The sequence below is a fragment of the Lytechinus variegatus genome, chromosome 11 (assembly GCF_018143015.1).
Source record: "Lytechinus variegatus isolate NC3 chromosome 11, Lvar_3.0, whole genome shotgun sequence".
Lineage (NCBI taxonomy): Eukaryota > Metazoa > Echinodermata > Echinoidea > Temnopleuroida > Toxopneustidae > Lytechinus > Lytechinus variegatus.
Window position 1 is genome coordinate 28,542,049 of NC_054750.1, and position 21,740 is coordinate 28,563,788.

A 21,740-nucleotide genomic window follows, 5' to 3' on the forward strand; every position below is an offset into this window, starting at 1 on the left:
CTAAAAATGCTATATTCATTATGAATACAAATGTGTGGTCTTGTTAAAAAAAAGATTATTGGAATGAGAAATGACCGAATCGCCAACAATAAACTATACCCCCCAAATTTCGAAACCTGACGTAGGGATTTCAATGACCAATATTTTATCATTAAAAATGCGTATTTTGGAGCATCCATGTTCTGATATATGCCGCACATTGTTCTAATAAGCTTTTATTTCGAAGCATACACATTTGGGGAGAATGATAAATACAATTGTGTGTCATCTGAATTGCTTATTGTCCGACGTACTGTATGTCAAACCGAATGCAAGTAATCGTTCGGGCAATCGCATTTAGAGATGAATATCTCTGATAAGCCTCAATTTCTAAAGATCTAAGACGAACATCTAAGAGTTTTTGCTACCTATTTTCACGTAATAACACAAAGGTTTCACTTCTCTAGACCAAGTAGACTGATGTTGTTAGCGGCACTTTAAGAATGGGGGGGGGGGGGGGGGAGCCTGGGATTGACGAGATCCCTTCATTTTTTATGCTTATTCTCCCCTTTTATCAATTGGTTATATGTGATTTTCCGGCAACGAACTTTTGGCTCCCTCTTTTTGGTGAAAATAATCAACCCTTCCCGTTAATAATGTTGTATAATTATATAAATGTCCCTTCTGAGGACATGTGGAGTACAAGATCTTGTATAATTATATAAATGTCCCTTCTGAGGACATGTGGAGTACAAGATCTTGTACTCCACATGTCCTCAGAAGGGACATAGAGTACCTACTTGGACATGTGGGCTACGATACATAGGCCTATAATAACATATCAGTATTTGTTATTATTTTTTACCTTTTCACTCTAATACTAGCACGGCGTTAAATAAAGGACCACATTTTCAATGGAACACCTTTATCATGTTTATGTTTGTTATAGTGATCTATATATTTGAAAATAAATATATTCGGATGTTTTGCTACTGTTTTGCTTATCATGATCCGACGACTCGTAACGCCTTCCCTGTCAAGGGGTGAAGGAGGCCTGCGGGGAGAAGATAATGGCCCCTTAGCACAAAGTTTAGCGATCAATTGCTACTTAAAAAATAATAATATCTGGGCTCCGTAACACAAAGATTAGCGATCAATCGCTAAATGAAATGACCAATCAAGATACTCGTTGCATGCGCATTTTGCTTAGTAGACTTACTATGAGCCAATCAGAATTGTTCTTTGAAATTAGCGATCAATCGCTAACCTTTGTGTTACGGAACCCTGATTGGTTCCCAGTCAGACTACTGAGCAAAATGGGCATGCAACGATGATCTTGATAGGCCATTTCATTTAGCAGTTTTGTGTTACGGGACCCTTGTTCATTTTGCAGTCAGTCAATAACAATAAGGCAGGCCGAGTCGACCTCTGATCTGGTGTTCTTCAACCCCCCCCTCCCCCAGTCGACTCTTTATTTTCATCTTATTTTTTTGTAAATGTAATATATATATATATATATGTGTGTGTGTGTGTGAAGCTATACATGTACAACAGCTTTGGCAACTCTTTTTTATTTTAAATATTGTGTAAAGAAATATATTTATATACCTAAGCAAGTACTGGCGTAAATACTCGCGTCATAACCATTATTCAGGGAGTTGGGAATGGAACAACAGATCACCCCTCTCCCCTGAACAATAAGTGTGACGCAATGATTTACGCCAGTGTCAATAAGTCCCCACCAGATAACCCCCTCCATATTCAACCCTGGACAATCATCGTTTGTTTGCCATACCGTCCAGTTTGCCAGTCGATGCCTTCTGCCTATTCCTTATCACTGTTAGTGTAAATTTGACAATCGATACCCTGAACTCATGTCCAGTACTTACAACACATTTTTAATTTTTCGCAGAGGAGAGGGGACTTGGTGCATATAAACATTTAAAAGAAACTTGAAAGCGAGGGAACGAAGCAACCGACTTTGTCGTGGAGGCTTTTCGATTTTCTTAAGTGATTTTTTCTTAATTTTATATATTTCGTGCACCCATTTGCTGAATTTGCGACAATTCGTGGGGAGGTGGGCAGCTGCCCCATCATGTCCCACCCCGATGCGTACGGCCATGGATTCATAATGGCTCTAGCTAGAATATCTTCCAAACTTTATTTGCTGGTACATTGGCTACGTATTCATTTCCCTGATGCATCCACAACGGTTCTGCACTCACGTGAAAGGCACACGCGCGCATATAGCCTACAGGTGCAATGTCCTATAGTGTACTCCGTTCCGCTATAAGTAAGTTTAGCTCTGACTGGTGGGGACTGCATGGTGCTGGCTCGAAGTGAAATTGAGGCACGGGCTTGTGGCGGCTTCCTTTAAAGCGATGGCGTCTTCAAGGTTGCACCACCACTGGGGTTGGGTGGTCACCGGGGCTACATGTATCGCCTTCTACTTCAGTTATGGCTTCATCCTCTCCTTCAGCGTTCTTTTCGTTACTTTCCAACGGGAGTTCGGCAGCAGTGCAACCTCAACGGGTAAATGTAATAACGTTTAATTTTCACTGTCCTATACCAATAATTATAAATCTAATTCATTTGAGAGAGAGGGAGAGAGAGAGAAGGAGATAGACGGGGGGGGGGGAACTGGGTGAGACTTGATAATAAAAATAATAGGCAAATCGATACACATTGAGATAATCTGTTATTGTGCAGACCTGGTATTGTTTAGGGATCGAGAAATAATGATTTCTGTGTCTAGGTGTCCCGCTACAAGACAACATTATCCCACCGATCTATGATAAAAAGTATACTTCTGTAATGTACCCTGCTTGTCACCTCTAGCTTTGTTTTGCGTATAGTATGTTTTTCATATTAAATACCCCTACAACTGAATGTACCGAAGTTTGAGCATGGACCTAAAAATGCTAAAGGTGGACCATGGTCCATGTCTTGGTCGATCCGTGGTGTTTTTCTTGTTTGTTTTTTTTTTTTTGGGGGGGGGGACGGAATTGGAGCCATGTACGTTTGCCCAAAGTTGTGCAAGTTGCACACTTATATTTTTTTAAAATCACCCTCTTTAAAGTTTGTAAATTATGCTGTTAGATAATGAAACATAATAGCAAATCTGGTTTGCGACGAAGCCATACGTGAGCTTTATAATGAAAGCCGTCGGGCTATAAACATAATACACAACGCGTAAAAACCGCGGGATGTAAACAACTGTGTTAAATTTTGTCCAAATTAACGGACATTTACCTACATGGTCTTAGATTAAGTCGTTTAAGCAACGGGAAACACGCAGCTCGTGAATCCCGCCCCGGGATCCCGCCACGACCATCATCATTATCTTATCATTACATTGATGATTGAATAGCTTTTTGAATAGCTTTTTTCGGAATTCGTAATTCATAATTTTTAAATCTTTTTTTCCTAGGCTACAAATATATGCCTAAACCATTTAAATGATTAATAAAAAAAAACATTAGAGGTTCTTGCGAGAACAGTGTAATAATTTCTTTAAATCGATACCATAGAACCAGATAACCCGCAATTCTTTTTATTGGTCAATGTATGCATACAAAGGAATTTGGTTTCCAATGGCTTTAACGATAAGGTTACAATATGAAAAATACAGACAATATTTAAAACTGCAAATTATTCAAAAAAGAACTCTCTTCATGTATGTCTTTATGTATCAATTTGAACCTCTAATATACAAGCACACCTTTTGTATTAATTTAGGATATATTTTCTGTTATTTAACGGATGTATCTGATTTATCAATACAGACCTCTTCAAAACAAACTGACAAATAAAACAGAAACGAGTACAATTTAGTAGCAGTGATAGTTCGACTACACTCCGTCGGAGTAAGAGTGTATAATAAAACAACATTTGTCTTTAATTTGTAAACAAATTTTTGGCATGACTCCATGTGTTTAAGATGGCATGCTCGATCTACAGAGCGTATCAAAAAAAGGGACAGATTTGAAGTCTATGACATTTTTGTTTCAAATTATGATGTCTATATTTTGGTGCTCATATGTGCTCTAAGTTCTTATCTTTCATATACCATTTAAATAATAGTTTCGTTCATGCTTGAGCAAACATGGAATGTTTATGCCTGAGGTTGAAAAGAAGGCTTGAGCCTCTTAACCTTTTCGTTATATTTGCCATAATTTTCAAATTATGGTCTCAAAATTCATTTTCAACCTTATTTATTTGCTGGAATTGTTCTTTTGTTTCTTTTTAATATGTTCTCTTTTATCTTTGAATATTCCTTCAAGCAAAAACATTTTTTTTTTCAATCGAAGTATGGGAGAGCGTGTATTTTTTTTCAAATCCATTCATTGTGAGCTGCAAAGGTTATGGTTCCATTTGATCAGTGCCATACAGATGGGCGGTGGCTTGGGGATGCTCCCCCCTTCAATTAAAAATAAAATCATGACCAAGAAAAAAGTGGAAAGGAAATAAAAGGAAAGATAGAAAGTAAAATATATTATTTTCTGAATATATGGAAAATCCATCACCAAATGTTATATAGTGGGATTCGAACCTGCGACCTACTTTCTGCCGGGCAGCGACCCAACCACCAGGCTATTCTGGTTCACGGCTAAGTCACGATGAACTGGAATACAAATAACCTCATCCTCTTCTTTCTGACTCATTAATATGCAAATGCAGTCCGCCGTGGACAGTAGGTATCAGATTTTGGGCATGACTCCTTTGTGTTCATTATAGATCGAGCATGCGATCTTAAACACATTGGAGTCATGCCAAAAATTGGTTTACAAATTATAATTTCTCCTATTAAAGCCTCTTTATTTATTAGCATTTGTCTTTAATATTAATACACCACAAAAACACACTGTCAACATGAGGGGCTCCGGACATCACGCATGTACTAAATATATCGTTTAATTGCACATTTAGCAAGTAAGCTTCCATTACTTTTCTTGGCGATATTTATTTTGTAAAATTTTATTGTTAAGTCTATACTATGCTCAATGGTGAATAGATTCTTAGTTTTCTTCATAAATGTTGTTTTATTTGCATATACTCTGCCAATGATACCATATTATATAATATTTCACAGTTATTGTATTGTATACAGGATAGTTTTCCCATTTCATCAATTAAAAAAAATGAATACAATACCAGTCACCATTCTTTTTAATTTTGAATTGTGACTGGTAGTGTATGTTATCTTTGAACAATTTTTTATTTGTAATAATTCTGATTTTAAATGTTATTGAACTCAATCATTACAGAACCTAATGTTACTTTTTTATCTATTATGTATATATCGTTATTTTTATGTTAACAGGACCAGGCTGAAAAACAGTTTATCTGAGCCTGCTATCCTGTATAAAGATATTTTGATAAATAAACAAATAAATAAAAAATTGCACCAGGAAGAGATGTTTTAGGAGACTACTTGATCTGTCGATAATACTATCTTCGGGAGAACAGACTAAGTATTATAACCATTAACAATAAAGATCAGTCTCCAAGTTCAAACCTGTCATATCGGGGAAGTTGTTATGTGACCCTTCAAATACCCTTTTTACACAGGCTAAAATTTCCTTAACCCCGTACTATAGTTGGGGCTAAATGGCAATTTAGCCCCACCTATAGTACGGGGTAAGCTCAGCCCACTTTCTTTTTACACAGCATTTTTGCAAAGTGGGCTAACCCCACCTATAGTACGGGATTATTTGGCCCTGCAAAAAAGCAGGGTTATCCCACCAATTGCGGTACTAAGAGCAATAGTACGGGGTTAAGATCGCATGTGTAAAACGAAAGTGGGCTAAGCTTAACCCCGTACTATAGGTGGGGCTAAATGGCAATTTGGCCCCACCTATAGTACGGGGTTAACATGGTTAAGGAAATTGAAGCGTGTGTAAAAAGTGTACGAGTGAAGTACTTGTACTACGAATGATCGACAAAAACCACTAGTCCGGGGTTAGCAAGTTTCGTGTGTGAAAAGCAAGCATTCCTTATCCGGGGTTAGCAATAACAATTTGGCATGTGTGAAAAGGAAAAAAAAAATAGTACGGGGTTAAGGATAGTACGGGGTTAGCGATAGTCCGGGGTTAAGAAAATCCTGTGTAAAAAGGGCAAAAGCAGGGTTATCCCACCAATTGCGGTGCTAAGAGCAATAGAACGGGGTTAAGATCGCATGTGTAAAACGAAAGTGGGCTAAGCTTAACCCCGTACTATAGGTGGGGCTAAATGGCAATTTGGCCCCACCTATAGTACGGGGTTAAGGAAATTGTAGCGTGTGTAAAAAGTGTACGAGTGAAGTACTTGTACTACGAATGATCGACAAAATCCACTAGTCCGGGGTTAGCGAGTTTCGTGTGTGAAAAGCAAGCATTCCTTATCCGGGGTTAGCAATAACAATTTGGCATGTGTGAAAAGGAAAAAAAATAATACGGGGTCAAGGATAGTACGGGGTTTGTAAAAAGGGCATCAGTAACTATTAACTTCCGATCGAAATTTCCTTTAATTGTCGCGATTGTTTTGCAGTTAAGTTATTTCAGTAAAAAAGTTCATTCCGTGTGATTTTGATATGGGATCGATTGCTTAAAACAAACATGGGGACAATAAAAAATAAACACGTTTTTCATAACCTTAGTTCCCCTCAAAGCTTTATAGGTAAATAAGCGATTACAGGAGCACTGAACTCAGGATAAACGGTGCCTCCTAACATTATATTTACATTATGGTAGTATTATCATAAACCCTTTTATTAAAGGCATTATGAAAAAAATCATTCAGGATCTACAATTATTTTCTCTTGCAGCTACTTCTGTCATAAGAAACTATTAAGTTCCAACTGAAGAACAATTTTATGTCTAGCATAATGTTAGAAATACCAGAAGCTGTCCAAATCGACTACTATTGGATTTTTTTTCATGTGTACCAGATCCATTTGTTAAAGGCCTGGTCACACCGCCCGAGCGTTGTTGAAGCGGTCGTGGAGCGGAGAGAAAATCATCACCACTCGCTACCGTTCACCATTTTCGATTTTTTTCCTCGATTTTTTCCCCAATTTTGTGAGCGAAATTCGACCTTCTCTCCCTACCGCTCCACGACCGCTCTAACAACGCTCGGGCGGTGTGACCGGCCTTGAGACCAATATTTCGCCTTCGATTCGGGCAGTATTTTTAATACCTAACTCGTGGAATACAATAAGTTCTGGGCTCCGTAACACACAGTTTTGCGATGAATTGCAAATACAATAGAACCGAAATGATTGGTTCCTAGTCAGTATTTTAAACAGACTTGACAGAGTGCGCGTGCAACGACGATCTTGATTGGTCATTGGTATTTAGCGATTGATTGCAAACCTTCGTGTCACGGAATCCAGGGCCCCGTCTAACAAAGAGTTACGATTGATCCAATCAATCGTAACTCTATGGAAATCCATCAGTGTCATATTTTTTCTACAGGAAATTTGCGCAATGTAATTTGTAAACAAAAAGAAGCACGGTGAATTATCAAGAAAACAATGAATGCATGAAACATCATAAATATAAAACATGCATAATATATATTGACGTCGTTGGCCATCCATAATAATTTGTGACTGATTGGATCAATCGTAACTCTTCGTAAGACAGGGCCCTGATCTGCGTCTTACAGATAGTTGCGATAGATCCGATCAAGGACTATGGACAGCCAGCAACTTCAGCATCTAAGCTTCATGGTTGTTAGAAATATATTCTAGATATGACATTTCATTTGCCCTTTTTTTGAAATTCCAAATATATGCTCCAGACCTTTACTGCTTACAAGAAGACAGCTTGTAAATTATCTGTTGTACATGTAAAACTTATGATAGTAACGGATTTTCATACAGTCGTAGAGACAGGACCATGGGGGGGGCCACTTCCATTCACGAGTGGATACCATGCGCGACCATGGGGTCTCGAAAAGCACCCTAAACACGTAATTTCCATATTCTGAAAATGCACCCCTTAACAAGTATTGGGTTGTCAAACCCTACCCTTAACAAGTATTGGAAACAAAACGATAATCTTGGAAAATATTCCCTGAAATGAACCCCTAAACAAGTACAGGAATGTTTTATTGTTACGGGTCCTTCGGTCGTCGGCTTTACCTTGTTTGGTTTAGTACGACCCCACCTTCTACACCTCTCGCAAATCGGACTCTAAACACGAAGTGTTGGGGAAAAATGGACATCCTTTATAAAACATTTTAATTTTGTTTTATCATCCCCGCAAATTCGACCCTAAACACGTAATTGTCCTAGCAAAATAGATACCTTTTTTTCATTATTTTTGTGTTTTTGACACCCTTATCACGTTACGTACGTAACGTGCCCTATCGTGAAAAAGACATCCTTTTTACGTGTTTTTTTGGTCGCGCATGGTATCCACTCGTCAATGTAAGTGCCCCCCCGGGGACAGGACCAATACTTGTAAAGGGTAGGGTTTCAGACGCCAATACTTGTTAAGGGGTGCATTTTCAGAATATGGAAAATACGTGTTTAGGGTGCTTTTCGAGACCCCATGGTCGCGCATGATATCCACTCGTCAATGGAAGTGCCCCCCCCGGGGACAGGACCCTGTATTACATTCAGAGCCATCGAATATAAAGTATTTGACTTTTCTCTCTATCCAACCTAACTTGTTTGCTTCCTACGTGTCATAGAACATTTCAGACATGTAGTTTGCTTCCATCCAACATGTTCATTATGCACCTGTAATCTCGAAATTCAAAAGATCTGATTGTACATGTATTCTCACGACCTTGCCTTTTGTGCTAAATACGATAGACCTGGGGCCCGTTGCAGAAAGAGTTGCAATCAATCGCAACTCTAAAAATCATGCGCAACTTGATTTTCAACCAATCAACAGCGCGCATTTGGGACTTGCGATTGATTTTGACTTGCGTTTAAACGCAACTCTTTCTGCAACGGACCCCAAATCTTGCGCTACATCGTTATTGCATGAAGTGAATGAATGAATATTAACAGCTGGCTAAGTGTACAGATCATCTTCCTTTTTGAGAACTTTATCACGATATTACACCTTTCATTGCCAGAAATGTAGCCAGTTGAGTCATAGGCCCTCACTAATTGGTGTGGATTGAGAAGGCGTTTTGGAGCTGCAGTGTATCTAACCAGTTGGAAGTGATATACCTCGTCATATAAGTCAATGTACACATATAAAACTATAACAAAAATATACAACCACTATTTTTTTACACTGCAAAGAATGACGAAGTCGCATTTTTCAGGTCAAGTAAAGTACCCTTGTGGGTGTTTCATAAAGCTGATCGTAAGATACGAATGATTTTACGCACGACTGGTAACTCTTTCTCATGTCGAGTGATTTATCCCTATAATTGAAATAGAACCTAAGATCATGTTCCAGTCGTGTTCAAAGTTGCGCGTAATTTTACGATCAGCTTAATTAAACACAAACCTGGTACCGGTATAATATCTGTTTGCAGAACAGAGGGTAACTCACTTCAAATGGTGTGCTCTATTAATATGTTTAATATCAAGGTGATAATGACAATCTAACCCGATAAATATAAAACCAGAATGCTTTGTTGTATGTTGACATTAAGTTCCAGATTATGAGGTCCTATATTTTCCAACATCGGCAGACTTTGTCCTGAAGGGCCATTATTTAGACAACGGCAAACTCAAAGGCATAAAAACATTGCGAAAGTAATATTTAGTAAAATGCGCTGAACTTTGATTAGGCTGTATTGAACATGTTGAATGTTCTTCATATGGATGAAAGTCACGTTTCTCCGGGTGTGATTTTTCTGGGCTTCATTTTAGATAGATAGATAGATAAATTTTATTTTCACACGGTAAAAAACCCAAACAGATACAAAGTCTGATTTACATTGGGGCCGTGCCATTAATAAAATGTACAAAATAAAAGGCACTCAAACTTACATGAATAAATACATAAAACATGATAATCCTAATTATTACCAGCTGATAATACAAAAAAGTTAATTTTATGAAAATAATAACGAATTTTCATCACATATCACAGACAGAGGTGACATATAAGATTTTATTTTGTTAAAAGTCAAATCATTGTTAGCAATGCATTTAACCCTATAGGGACTGGGTCTTTGAAAGCCACCCACAACGCTTCGCGCAATATTTCTAAAACGCTATAAGACAGAGCCAAACATTCTAGGACTTTTTTCTTTGAACTCCCGCGCAACTTTTGAGACCAAATTTGCGGCGTAGGGTATACAGTGTTGCGACGCCAAGTGACTTTTTATGAGACAATGTCAGGCTGAAAATGGCTCATTTTTATACTTTGTGTACAAAGCCTATGGGCAATGAAATTTATAATAGGATGGTTATTTTTCATCCTAATTAATCTGCTTAATTGATGCAGGGTTTAATTCAGTTGTTGAATGGTCTGTAATTATTTCCATTGAAAAAAACACAGTGGAAAACAATTTTTGCTTTTGCAATTTTTCTTTGTAGAAACCTTTTAAATAAGATTAAAAAGATGACATCGGGGGGGGGGGGGGGGGATATTTCAAGTGAAATTAGGTGTTGAATATGCGAATAATGTTTTCACGAATAAATTTCCATATTTTTTTTTAAATGAATGAAAAATATCTTTCCGGATTTTGTTTTATTCTGGCTTGTAGTTTATGCGATAAAAAATGTGCGTGCCAAATTTCGACGCAATCGCCGGAACGGCGGCCGAGATCAGAAGGTGTGGGTGGGGGGGGGGGGGGGTCATGCCCCCTACTCCTCAATACATATTAAATAGCCAAGCCCTTTTAGGGTTAAACAATACAAGCAGCAAAAACAACAGCACTAACAAAAGCAGGTGAAGATTCTGCTTTCAGCAAGGGGGGGGGAGGCTAAAAACATTTTCATCCCCATTTTCCTAATTTTAAAAATTTTCTAAAAATGAGTAGAAGCTATCGAAATTATACCACCTACGAATTAGGCTACGTGTGAATTAGAGTAAGTGGGTCTTAGACCAAGTGTAGTGTTGATCAAACGGCGATTAGGCCAAATTGATTTAGTCCATGTGGTATTAGACTGTCCGAGAAGTAGTCCAACTCAGTATAAACCAAGCTTTAACATTGTTATCTTTCCATGACAGCGTGGGTGGGATCCCTTCCATTTGGACTATCCGCTATCGTTGCCCCGTTGGTCAACCTGCTTATCGAACGGATCGGTTACCGGGCGGTGGTCGTCATCGGAATATCAATGATCTCTCTCGGATTAATTTTGACTTCCTTCATGCAAAGCCTTGCTCCGATGTACTTCACCTACAGCGCTCTCTTCGGCGTGGGAACCGGATGTATCCTGATGGGGTCTCTGAACCTGATCCTCAAGTACTTCCCCAGGGAAAATGCAACTGGTGGGGTCGTTCTCCCCATGGCCTCTTCCAATCTAGGTGAGGAACATTCAATACGATTATAGCTGGTATCGAACGGTGCACGTATGAGCACAATCAAAAGGTTGTGATAAGTCTCACCGACGCCGAAAAATTCGACTCATACAGACATGACAGAGAGTTGGGGTCCGAGCCTCATAACAAAAGCTTGCCGTAAGCTTTGTCTGCTCAGAGCTCTCCAACGCCAATATTGTTTTCTGAATTTCCGAGAACCACCACGTACCAGATAATTGATATTTATAACAAGAGCAAGTAAGACTAACGTAAGCCTCCTTCTCTCTTGAAAATTATTTTTGTTTCAGATTTATTGAGTTCATTGAAGCACTATTGTAGGAGTCTAGATGCCTTGCATCTACTCGTTTGCCAAACCGCGCCTAGGAAGTTAAATATTCCGAGCCACTGATTAATATTCGTCCCCTATCTTTTGAAATTTTAGGAATGCTGTCACTAGGGCCACTCACGTTCTATCTTGAGAATAAGTTCGGATGGAGGAACACACTTAGGATCGGTGCTGGGATGATTATGGGAATCGCTCTCCCTGCCGTGGCATGGGCCCACCGCGAACCAAGGAGACCATCAACGCCAGAGGAAACAAAAGACATGGATGAAGGTTGCACGGTGAAGCTGAAAGCCAAAGAGACAAATGACGCAAGGGCATTTGAAGATTCAATGAAGGATATCGAAGACGCGATGATTGACATCGGACAAGAGACTGACGAATGGAAGGAAACCAGAGAACATTGCCATACTGATTACACGTCGGATATGATATTATACACATATCAAAGCAACTCACAAACAGTCGGACAGAATACGGACCAAGATGAACAAAGTGGTCGGACTTTTTTAGGTCAGGAAAACTGTCATAGGCTGACTGAAAAGAGGCCTAATCAATACGACAAAACCATCAGAAATACATGTAACGTAGAAAAGGAGTGGAAACCGTCCAGGAGCTTTAAAACTCTTGAAGAGAACGTTCTCGAGCACGCTACATCGGGTATGACGAAGCGAATGTTGACTGTCTTAACCTTTCCTGACGTCTGGTTCATGTCCCTGGCAGTTTTCGGTTATGGTCTAACAAATTCCTTCTTCCTTGTGCAACTGGTGAGAAATGCTTTCAATTTTATGCATAATAGGCTTATGACTCTCTATGGTTTAGGCTATACGATGATCTTCCTGGTAAGCATTTCATGAATCCTTTTTCAAAGTGGCCCCTTCGGTTCCTTTTCAGAACACTTAGAATTTGGATAACTTTCCCAGTTTATCCGTAAAGAAAGGGGGAGGGATGCTGTTGAAGTCCATTTACCTTGTTTGAATAATTGCAATATAATGGAAAACCGTTTCAAACTTCTTCTAAATGGAAGTGTCCTGAAAGTAGGTCATCCGCAGAGAGAAAGTCTTCTGCAGTCTATACACTTGTGCTTTTTGATAGTCTTGATTCATACACATTTCTACAACATAACTTGAAAAATAAATGTCATTCAATCCGTATTGGAAAAAGCGTACCGGATATTGCCGTACAGTAGGTTAGAGAGATTACATAAGAGGGCAGCATGAATGGTATCTAACTTCTCTTGGGAAACTCCATCTAAACAAATTTTCAAAAATATTATCCTGGCTCAAAATACGCAATGTCTTTTTAAAGCATCTTGCTTAATGGTTCATAAATGTTTACACGAAGCTGCTCCCCAGGTGCTTTGTGATAAGTTTATTTATATAGAGAAAGTATCCTCCCGAACAACTAGAAACACAAATAAGATGATAATCAGGGTGCCATATGCTCGTACAACCTTTTATCAGAAATCATTTTTTGTCATAGGCCCATTACATTGGAATAAACTACCCGAACACCTCCGATTCATAGAAAACATTAAACAGTTCAAACGGGAAATGGCTAAATGGGAAAAAACCTTTAATATGTAATAGGGACTAATGGTGGAATTTATTTTATTCTTTCTCCTCATTTTGTACATATTTTATCTCTTTTCATGTGTATATAATATTTTCGTTTAGTTTTAGGTAACATCTGTACAGTATCATATTTTATTTGTTCTGTTATTTTCCATAGTTAATTATGCTCATTTCATTTCATTTTTTTTTCAATATTAGTATCGACGTTATGTTGTATTCTTTGTTTATATTTGAATATGTTACCATGTTTTATATTTGCGTTTGTTCACGAAGGGCCTCAACGAAAACCAGCTTGTTGCTGATTGAGCTACCCTTCTTTTAAATATTTGAAATAAATAAATAAATAAATCAAATACTAGTAATCAAGAATGCACCATCAAAGTATTGTATTCAGGAACAAGAACAAGGCACTGTTTAAGTAGCAAGCCTACGTCATGTATGTGTCCTAAGCTGATTTTTTTTTCTTTCCAGGTTGAATTATAGAACACATTTGCTTTAAAGAATGATATTGTCGCAAATACTCCTCAGGTAAGCTACATGATGTCTCTCGGCTTCTCGGAAGAGGACGGTGCACATACAGTCGTTGCTCTCGGGGTCTCTATGTTGGTTGGCAAGGTAACTTTGGCTCTCATATCGGACTACATCCCGTTTCATCAGCTTTACCTCTCAACCGTCGCTAGTGTTCTGGGTATCTCCGTTATGATATGTCTCCTCCAGGCGCCAGGTTTTTCCGCTGTCATGTGCATGGTTGTCAGTAAGTGACAAGATTTATCGATTCAAACCAAAATTCTCTTTCATACCAAGCAATAGCGGTTCTTGAATTTCAACAGGAAAATATATGGGGTGGGACTATTCCATTTTGTTCGGCACCATGTCTTCGACATTCTCCCTTTCCCAGAAAATATTTCTCTGTCAAGATTTTGCCCAATTAATCATCGTCTCCAGGCACCATCCCGAGTTCGCTCAATCTCGAGATTTTAGCCCGATCGGCCCTCTTCGCGATTAATCTCGAGGTTCTAGAAACCCCATCCTCACTTTTGCAAGAAGAGGCATCGATGCATTATGGTCTGACAACGTGAATACGTAATTCCGAGTGCGTCTGCACCTGAGAATAGTTCGTAGAATAGTGCGCTATTTTGCAAATAGTCCCAAGTTGATTTGGGATTGCAATCTCGAGATTAATCCTACGAACTAGCGCGATAATTGCGTCTCCATTACAAATAATCACGAGATTGTTCAGATCGGGATAATTTGCCGGATCGGAAATTGCACGCTAATTTCAAAACTAGGGATGGTGCAGACGGCCCTCTAGACATTGGCGTCAATTACGATAGAGTCCCACTCTCGATATCGGTGAATGCCATTTCAGCTTGGTCGGTCAAGTTCGCCAGGGTAATCGGTTCAAATCTACAATGATTGACACTATTCGTGTCCTTAGTCGTCATTCCTCTCTTTATGTACATCAGAGTAAAGCGACACCGACGCATTATTTATTTTCAATATGTCTATTTTCTTTAGTCTTTTTATTATTTAGACACATTTGTATTTATTTTTAATAATAATAAAAACAGCCTTGGTGGAGATGAAAAACCAGGCTCCAAGGCATAGATAAAGTACAGTTAGTCGAATCATGTAAATCAATAAGGCACCAACCACTTGCCCAATGAAACTTGGTCAGGGAAATGCCCAAATCTGTATCGAAACTAATAAATTGGTCGACTCCTGCTGCTGCACGCCACCAATATCAGCTAATTGTCCTCTTCCAGGTTAATTCATGCAAGGGGGGGGGGGGGGGGGGAGAAATGTTCAGTATTCTTGAATGAAAATGAGTCGCGGGACGAGTGCATATTAATTAGCGTGAGAAGTTGGGGGAGAAAAACAGAAACAGGGGGAGTTAAAGAAAATAGGGAATAAGGAAAGAACAGAAAAGAAGAAACCAAAAAAAAAATCAAGTAGCAGAAGAAGAGGAGGATAAGGACACCTGTCCATAGCATAGGTGAATGAACAGCAATGCGCTTGTCACGTTTATAGACCCCAAAGGCCCTGCCTTTTTCAATCATGATACTGATCTTAATTAAATTGGATACATTTTCGTTTCTTTCCCTTAAAGTACTTGGTGCAACCGTTTTCAGCATTTCAGACGCCCTTCCCTACTTCAGTCCAAATCTTGTTTTTGGAGTGACGAAAGGGCGGGAAACTGCAGCCATCTTAGCCTTCATGCATGGGGTTGGGCTACTAACAGCCTCAGTTCTCGGTAGGTCCATCCTTATTTTTGTCCAGGTAGAACAAACCCAATTTACATCCCATTTTATGTTGCTATGTTTTTGGTATGTGTGTTCGGTCGGTATTGAGGCGAGTGGTGTTTGGAAAAAAAGTTTTTATACTCACGCTGCAGAGTATGAACCAACGTAATGAAATTTGACGCTCTCCTGTTAATGGAAATGCTTCTGTTCATAATGAGACCAATCGAGTGATATAAGGCGCCTGACTATACATGGAAAGTCCGGGGTTCGATCCCTGGCCGCAGTACCTATGTCCGTGAACAAGGCGTTCACTCTGCAGTGCTCTTTTATCCTGCATTCAAATAATGAAAATGCTACACGCATTCTTGGGAATTGCCTACAGCGATTTTTTTTTACTACGTTTGCAAATAAAGTAAAATGGATTTAACTCCTTAACAAATAAAGAAAATTCTTTGAAAAAAAGGTAAAAGAAAGTAGTTGCAGCATGGAATAATTTCATGAGAAAGTCTTTTAAATTAAGCTTAATTGTCACCATATTATCATTTGCGCGCTCATTTGGCTTGGGCGTACGCACAAGATAGTAATGAAATTTAATTGACATCGTTTAGACCTTGATTATTTCTTTTTTGTATCTTTTCCACACTCAGGTGAGAGTTTGGATCAAACTGGATCTTACAACCTGGCGCTATATATGTGCATTGGGACATACGCCCTCTGCGGCCTTTTCTGCATAATGGTCCCGGTGTACCAGAAATGCATGGTCAGAGATCGCTTCGTCATGACATCATGGAAAGGCTGCCAAAGAAGGCAAGCAAGTGGCTCTGAATCGACGCAAGATGTTAAAAACAAGATATAAAATCATGTAAACAAATATATATATATATATATATATATATATATATATATATATATATATATATATATAACTGACGGTCAATTGGATCAGGGTCGGCCAGCCACTAACCCGTCTCTGTGGTCTAGTGGTTAAGGCACCGGCGTTCAAAGCTGGGGGCCCGGGTTCGATTCCCGGCGGAGACATTTTTTCGGCATCACCAATTTTTCCAAAGGGTAGATAGCTCTGGGGAACCTTAATTTAAGCTACGCCTACCATTGTTCTCTTCATCCATTTCTTTACACAATATTTAAAAATAAAAGAGTTGCCAAAGCTGTTGTACATGTATAGCTTCACACACATTTGTATACTTTCTCCCATACGTGTACTGTATCAAAGCACTAGCTTTGTATCAAAGCAATAGCTTTGATCCAGCTGAGGCATGGCGGCTTGTCATTGTTCAAAACCCAACTTCACCCGACAAAGGAAATTATAATTGGTATGGTGTCGAAAATCTGTCTATCTGACGGTCAATTGGATCAGGGTCGGCCAGCCACTAACCCGTCTCTGTGGTCTAGTGGTTAAGGCACCGGCGTTCAAAGCTGGGGGCCCGGGTTCGATTCCCGGCGGAGACATTTTTTCGGCATCACCAATTTTTCCAAAGGTAGATAGCTCTGGGGAACCTTAATTTAAGCTACGCCTACCATTGTTCTCTTCATCCATTTCTTTACACAATATTTAAAAATAAAAGAGTTGCCAAAGCTGTTGTACATGTATAGCTTCACACACACATATATACATATATACATATATGTATATACATATATCTTAAAGTTCACGTATGGGCTTCTCTAATAATAAATAAATAGGCTGAAGATAAAAGGTAATGCTTTCAATGCCAATATAGTTTTTAAAACTATATTAAAAACTATATTGGCATTGAAAGCATTACCTTTTATCTTCAGCATATTTTGTAACTATATGTTTATATATATATATATATATATATATATATTCTCCCAAACGTGTACTTTATCAAAGCACTAGCTTTGTATCAAAGCACTAGCTTTGATCCAGCTGATTTAAGCTACGCCTAACCTTGTTCTCTTCATCCATTTCTTTACACAATATTTAAAATAAAAGAGTTGACAAAGCTGTTGTATATGTATAGCTTCACACACATTTGTATACACTCTCCCATACGTGTACTGTATCAAAGCACTAGCTTTGATCCAGCCGAGGCATGGCAGCTTGTCATTGTTCAAAACCCCACTTCACCCGACAAAGGAAATTATAATTGGTATGGTTTCGAAAATCTGTCTATCTGACGGTCAATTGGATCAGGGTCGCTTAGCCACTAACCAGTCTCTGTGGTCTAGTGGTTAAGGCACCGGCGTTCAAAGCTGGGGGCCCGGGTTCGATGCCCGGCAGAGACATTTTTTCGGCATCACCAATTTTTCCAAAGGGTAGATAGCTATGGGGAACCTTGATTTAAGCTACGCCTAACATTGTTCTCTTCATCAATTTCTTTACACAATATTCAAAATAAAAGAGTTGCCAAAGCTGTTGTACATGTATTGCTTCATTCACACACACACACACACACACACATATATATATATGTGTGTGTGTGTATGTGGGTGAGGATGCGTGTGTGTGTGTTTATACATACATATGGATGATGTTTAAAAAATATTTACTGCTTTTTTTCATTTAGGTATATTGCATGGTCTTATCAGTTTTATAAAATGAATGGAAGTTTAATATACATATATATATTTGTTTTATATATTTCTGGATCCCAAGACAAATCGAACGAGAGCCACTTTTTATTTGATAGATGTTTTTAATTAATGTGCTTTGAGAAAATGAAGAGGATCCAGCGGAAACAATCAATTATGGCATTGATCCTATTAATAAATGATTCATTGTTATATGAAAGACGAGTAGACGCCATTGAATTTATAGAATTAATAAATAATGATTGAAATAATAGTAGCCCCATTTTGTTTCATGAAATTTACATGTAATTTCAGTGTAAATATACATTTTTTTATTCACCAAGACAAGACCTAAGATCTGCTTTGTACTTTCTCTTTTCAATAATGGCGTAACTCTCAACCATTGCATAATATAGAAATCACAAAGGTTAATTGCTTATTGATTGATAATACATAATTTTACTAAAGAATTATCATAGTGAATCCTTTCTGAATACTTTATATAAACAATCTAATATGTCCTTTAAGTTACCGTAACTGAAGTAATTACATGTAATGCACATTGCTTATTAGAAAAGGACACCTTGCTTGCGCGATCATGGAGCAAGGTATATGGCTATTTATTAAGCTTAAGTGAAAAAAAATCATAAATAATTGAGCTTTATTACACTTTTGAATTATTAATTAGTTACAATTAATCTCAATTATTATAAAAAAATCTCAATTATTATCATGATGAATTATCAATAAAAGTCAACAACAGTATGATGAATGGTGGGTGGGTGTAGTCCATCATTGTGCTACTAAAATTTGCTCCTCCTTTTTATCTTCCACCCCACACCTGTTACTAATTAACCTCTAATTTAAAGGAGAAACAGCATTATTTTAAAAATATCTCCGGTATGACTGTATCGCTCTCATTATAAATTTTATTTCGACATCACATACAATTATCATATCTTGTATATTAGACAGGAAAATTAGAGGGATTTACTCTATCAAATCATCGCTCAGATGTCACAAAGGTTCCGATTTACCGACCCAATTCACAACGCATGGCCATATATTAAAAAAATCATGAAGATGAAGTGAGAGCTTCTAAAATAAGGGGGGAAAAGTGTTCCAAGGGGTCTATTTAGCCAACTATATTACACTGTTCAATATAAGTGAAACTTCCACGCACCCGGGAAAAGCGGTGTTAAAGATCACAACTGCGTACAACACATCTTTTATTGAACTTCACGACATCAAAATTTGACAGAAGGATAATTCTTCCGACAAGGTGATTTTCATTTGTTTAAAGTCCTTTTTGCCGACCAAAATGCATGACTCCTTTCAGCTATTTTCAACGAACCGTACTTGGCTTCTTATTGTTTTTGTTTTAGGAGTCGTGGTTCGCATACTTTCTCCCAAATTAACTTAAAACACCCTCTGTTGAACTCTGATAAAGTGTTTTTCTGTCACCCCTTATATTTTGTCTTTTTAATGACATCTATTTCATCCTCCTTCAAACATGAATTTTATTACCAAATGAACGGCCATTTGAATCTAAATTACACAATAATTGTTTTACAAATGCTTTGAACCAAACAAATATTACAAAGTTAATGAAACCATGTTACACTGTACATCAGTTACGAAAAAGTTTAACTCAAATTTACATTTTTTTAATTAAACACATTCATTAATTTTAATTTCTAAAGATTTTCCTACTAAATCTTCACACCCATACTAACCCACATCAACCTAATATTTTCATCATACCTGTACTTACACACACTCTCGTATTCATTCCTCACATATACTATATTCTCTCTCTCATACACTCATAATGCATTCACCAGTGGTGTGTCCAAGTCCAGTCAGTCTGAGTCCGAGACCGGGTCCGGCATGTCCGAGTCCGGCACATGTGCAAACTATTACATAATCAATAAGAACATTGTCGTATACGCATAAATATTTTTTGCTGGGCAGGGGGGGGGGGGGCAGGACGCGTAGGTCTATACCTTTCCGGAAAAACTCGAAAGCAAGGGAGCCAAAGCGATCAAACTTGAATGATTTAACGACAATTTGGTCAATTTTATGAAAGTTATCAAAATTTAGGGGAGGGAGAGGGAGGTCAACTGCACCCCCTGTATGAATATATACAAACGCACAAAATATAAGACGATAGTATGGCGTTGATTTTAGTTTTAAAATTACATACTGTTTATCAAGAAAGTGTTTAGAAAGAATAGGTTTTCACTGTTTCTCAGCTCCCACCCTGCTCTATAAGTAAATTCCCCCAACCTTTAATATGTATTAATGTAATCTAAGAAAATATTTTGCCAGACGTCATTGGTGAAACGAAGGTATTCTATTACAAAAAAGTGAACTACAGATACACATATCATACGAAATATATCATGTCCTTTATAGAGATGCTTGTGTACATTACACTAGGCTTTAATTAGCTGAAGCATCTCTATAAAGGACAATTGGTCATTTCTTTGGGGTTCCAATCATTCTTTAATTGTTTCAAATGATCCGTATACTCCGTATGCTCCGTAAAAACTGTATACAAATGAAACAAATCGAACGAATAATAAATCAACCGTTCACGAATAGGCATGTACAGAAAACAATGACCTAAAGAAATATGCATCTTACATTGTCTAATTATAACCCTTTGTCTTAACCTCAACTTAACATATTTCCATTATAGTACCATGATTTCATTGTTCTGTGCTTTCATACATTATGCACACATATAATTTATCTGAAACCATAATTTCATATCTGAATTCTTCATAATGTAACCTCTCTCATATTTGTTATCCTTCATCATTCAACTAAAGTCAAGATTTCTGACCATGTGCATTCTTTGTATCGCAACTCTGTTCATAACGATAACATGTCTTAAACCTGTATAACTCTTCATTCCTAACTATACTTCTATCAGAATGAATCAACCTTTAACTGTAACAAACTTGCATTAACCTTCTCAATTTCTCCATGTCATGCACTTAATTTACTCATAATAGTACATCAACCTAACAGTGGCAAACGTTTGTTTACATTCTTTCATTCATGTGCATTTCGTTCGCGTGCCGTAATCTACATTACATAATAACAATTGGAATTTGCGAATCAACATTGGGTCGGCCGCCGGAAAGTAATGTACATCGGCCTAGTGTAATGTACACATAGTGAGTTATCTATCATGGATCTGTGCTTATTGAATGCACTTATACATAGATAATCTTATCATTGAACTTTAATTATTCTTAATAATCACTACCTTAGATCGTTACATACCTCCTTTCTGCCTTCTTATGTGTATATTTTCATAATACACGTCGATGTCTCCAAATTAGACAGATTTCATCAACATGATCAACTGGAATTCAAAAATGGTGCCATTTCCAGATAGCAAAATTAGTAGCCTGAAGATGGCGCTACATAACTAAATTTAAACCAATCCAAATAATCGTCAAAAAAGATCAATCACTGAAACATGGCTCCTTTAAATTATTAATATAATTTACCAAATAACGATTGATCGAATTATCACAGATCGTCGATAACCTAAATAGACTTTCTTTCTATCCCTTTCTAGTATAAAATTTTGCTTGTGCATTATCAA

At 37.8% G+C, this 21,740-nt stretch overlaps 1 protein-coding gene across 2 annotated transcripts; it reads left to right on the top strand.

Moving 5' to 3' along the window:
• Positions 1-1,758: 1,758 nt before the first annotated feature.
• LOC121424475 (monocarboxylate transporter 9-like) lies at positions 1,759-16,450 on the top strand. Of its 2 annotated transcripts, none has more exons than XM_041620170.1 (6): positions 1,759-2,517; positions 11,112-11,408; positions 11,845-12,512; positions 13,848-14,073; positions 15,430-15,573; positions 16,210-16,450. In XM_041620170.1, exons 1-6 carry the CDS (start codon positions 2,361-2,363, stop codon positions 16,416-16,418), a joined length of 1,701 nt encoding a protein of 566 aa, XP_041476104.1. In that variant the 5' UTR covers positions 1,759-2,360; the 3' UTR covers positions 16,419-16,450. The 2 variants fall into 2 exon arrangements, with proteins under 2 accessions (XP_041476104.1, XP_041476105.1); XM_041620171.1 differs by having other exon boundaries at positions 1,759-2,511.
• The last annotated feature ends 5,290 nt before the right edge of the window (positions 16,451-21,740 follow it).

Excerpts from the sequence above, each read along its gene's own strand:
- LOC121424475 (XM_041620170.1), top strand. The coding sequence starts at position 2,361 with ATGGCGTCTTCAAGGTTGCACCACCACTGGGGTTGGGTGGTCACCGGG. Across the intron at positions 11,409-11,844 it reads CATGGCCTCTTCCAATCTAG|GAATGCTGTCACTAGGGCCA; the intron begins GTGAGGAACATT and ends TTGAAATTTTAG. Across the intron at positions 15,574-16,209 it reads ACTAACAGCCTCAGTTCTCG|GTGAGAGTTTGGATCAAACT; the intron begins GTAGGTCCATCC and ends TTCCACACTCAG.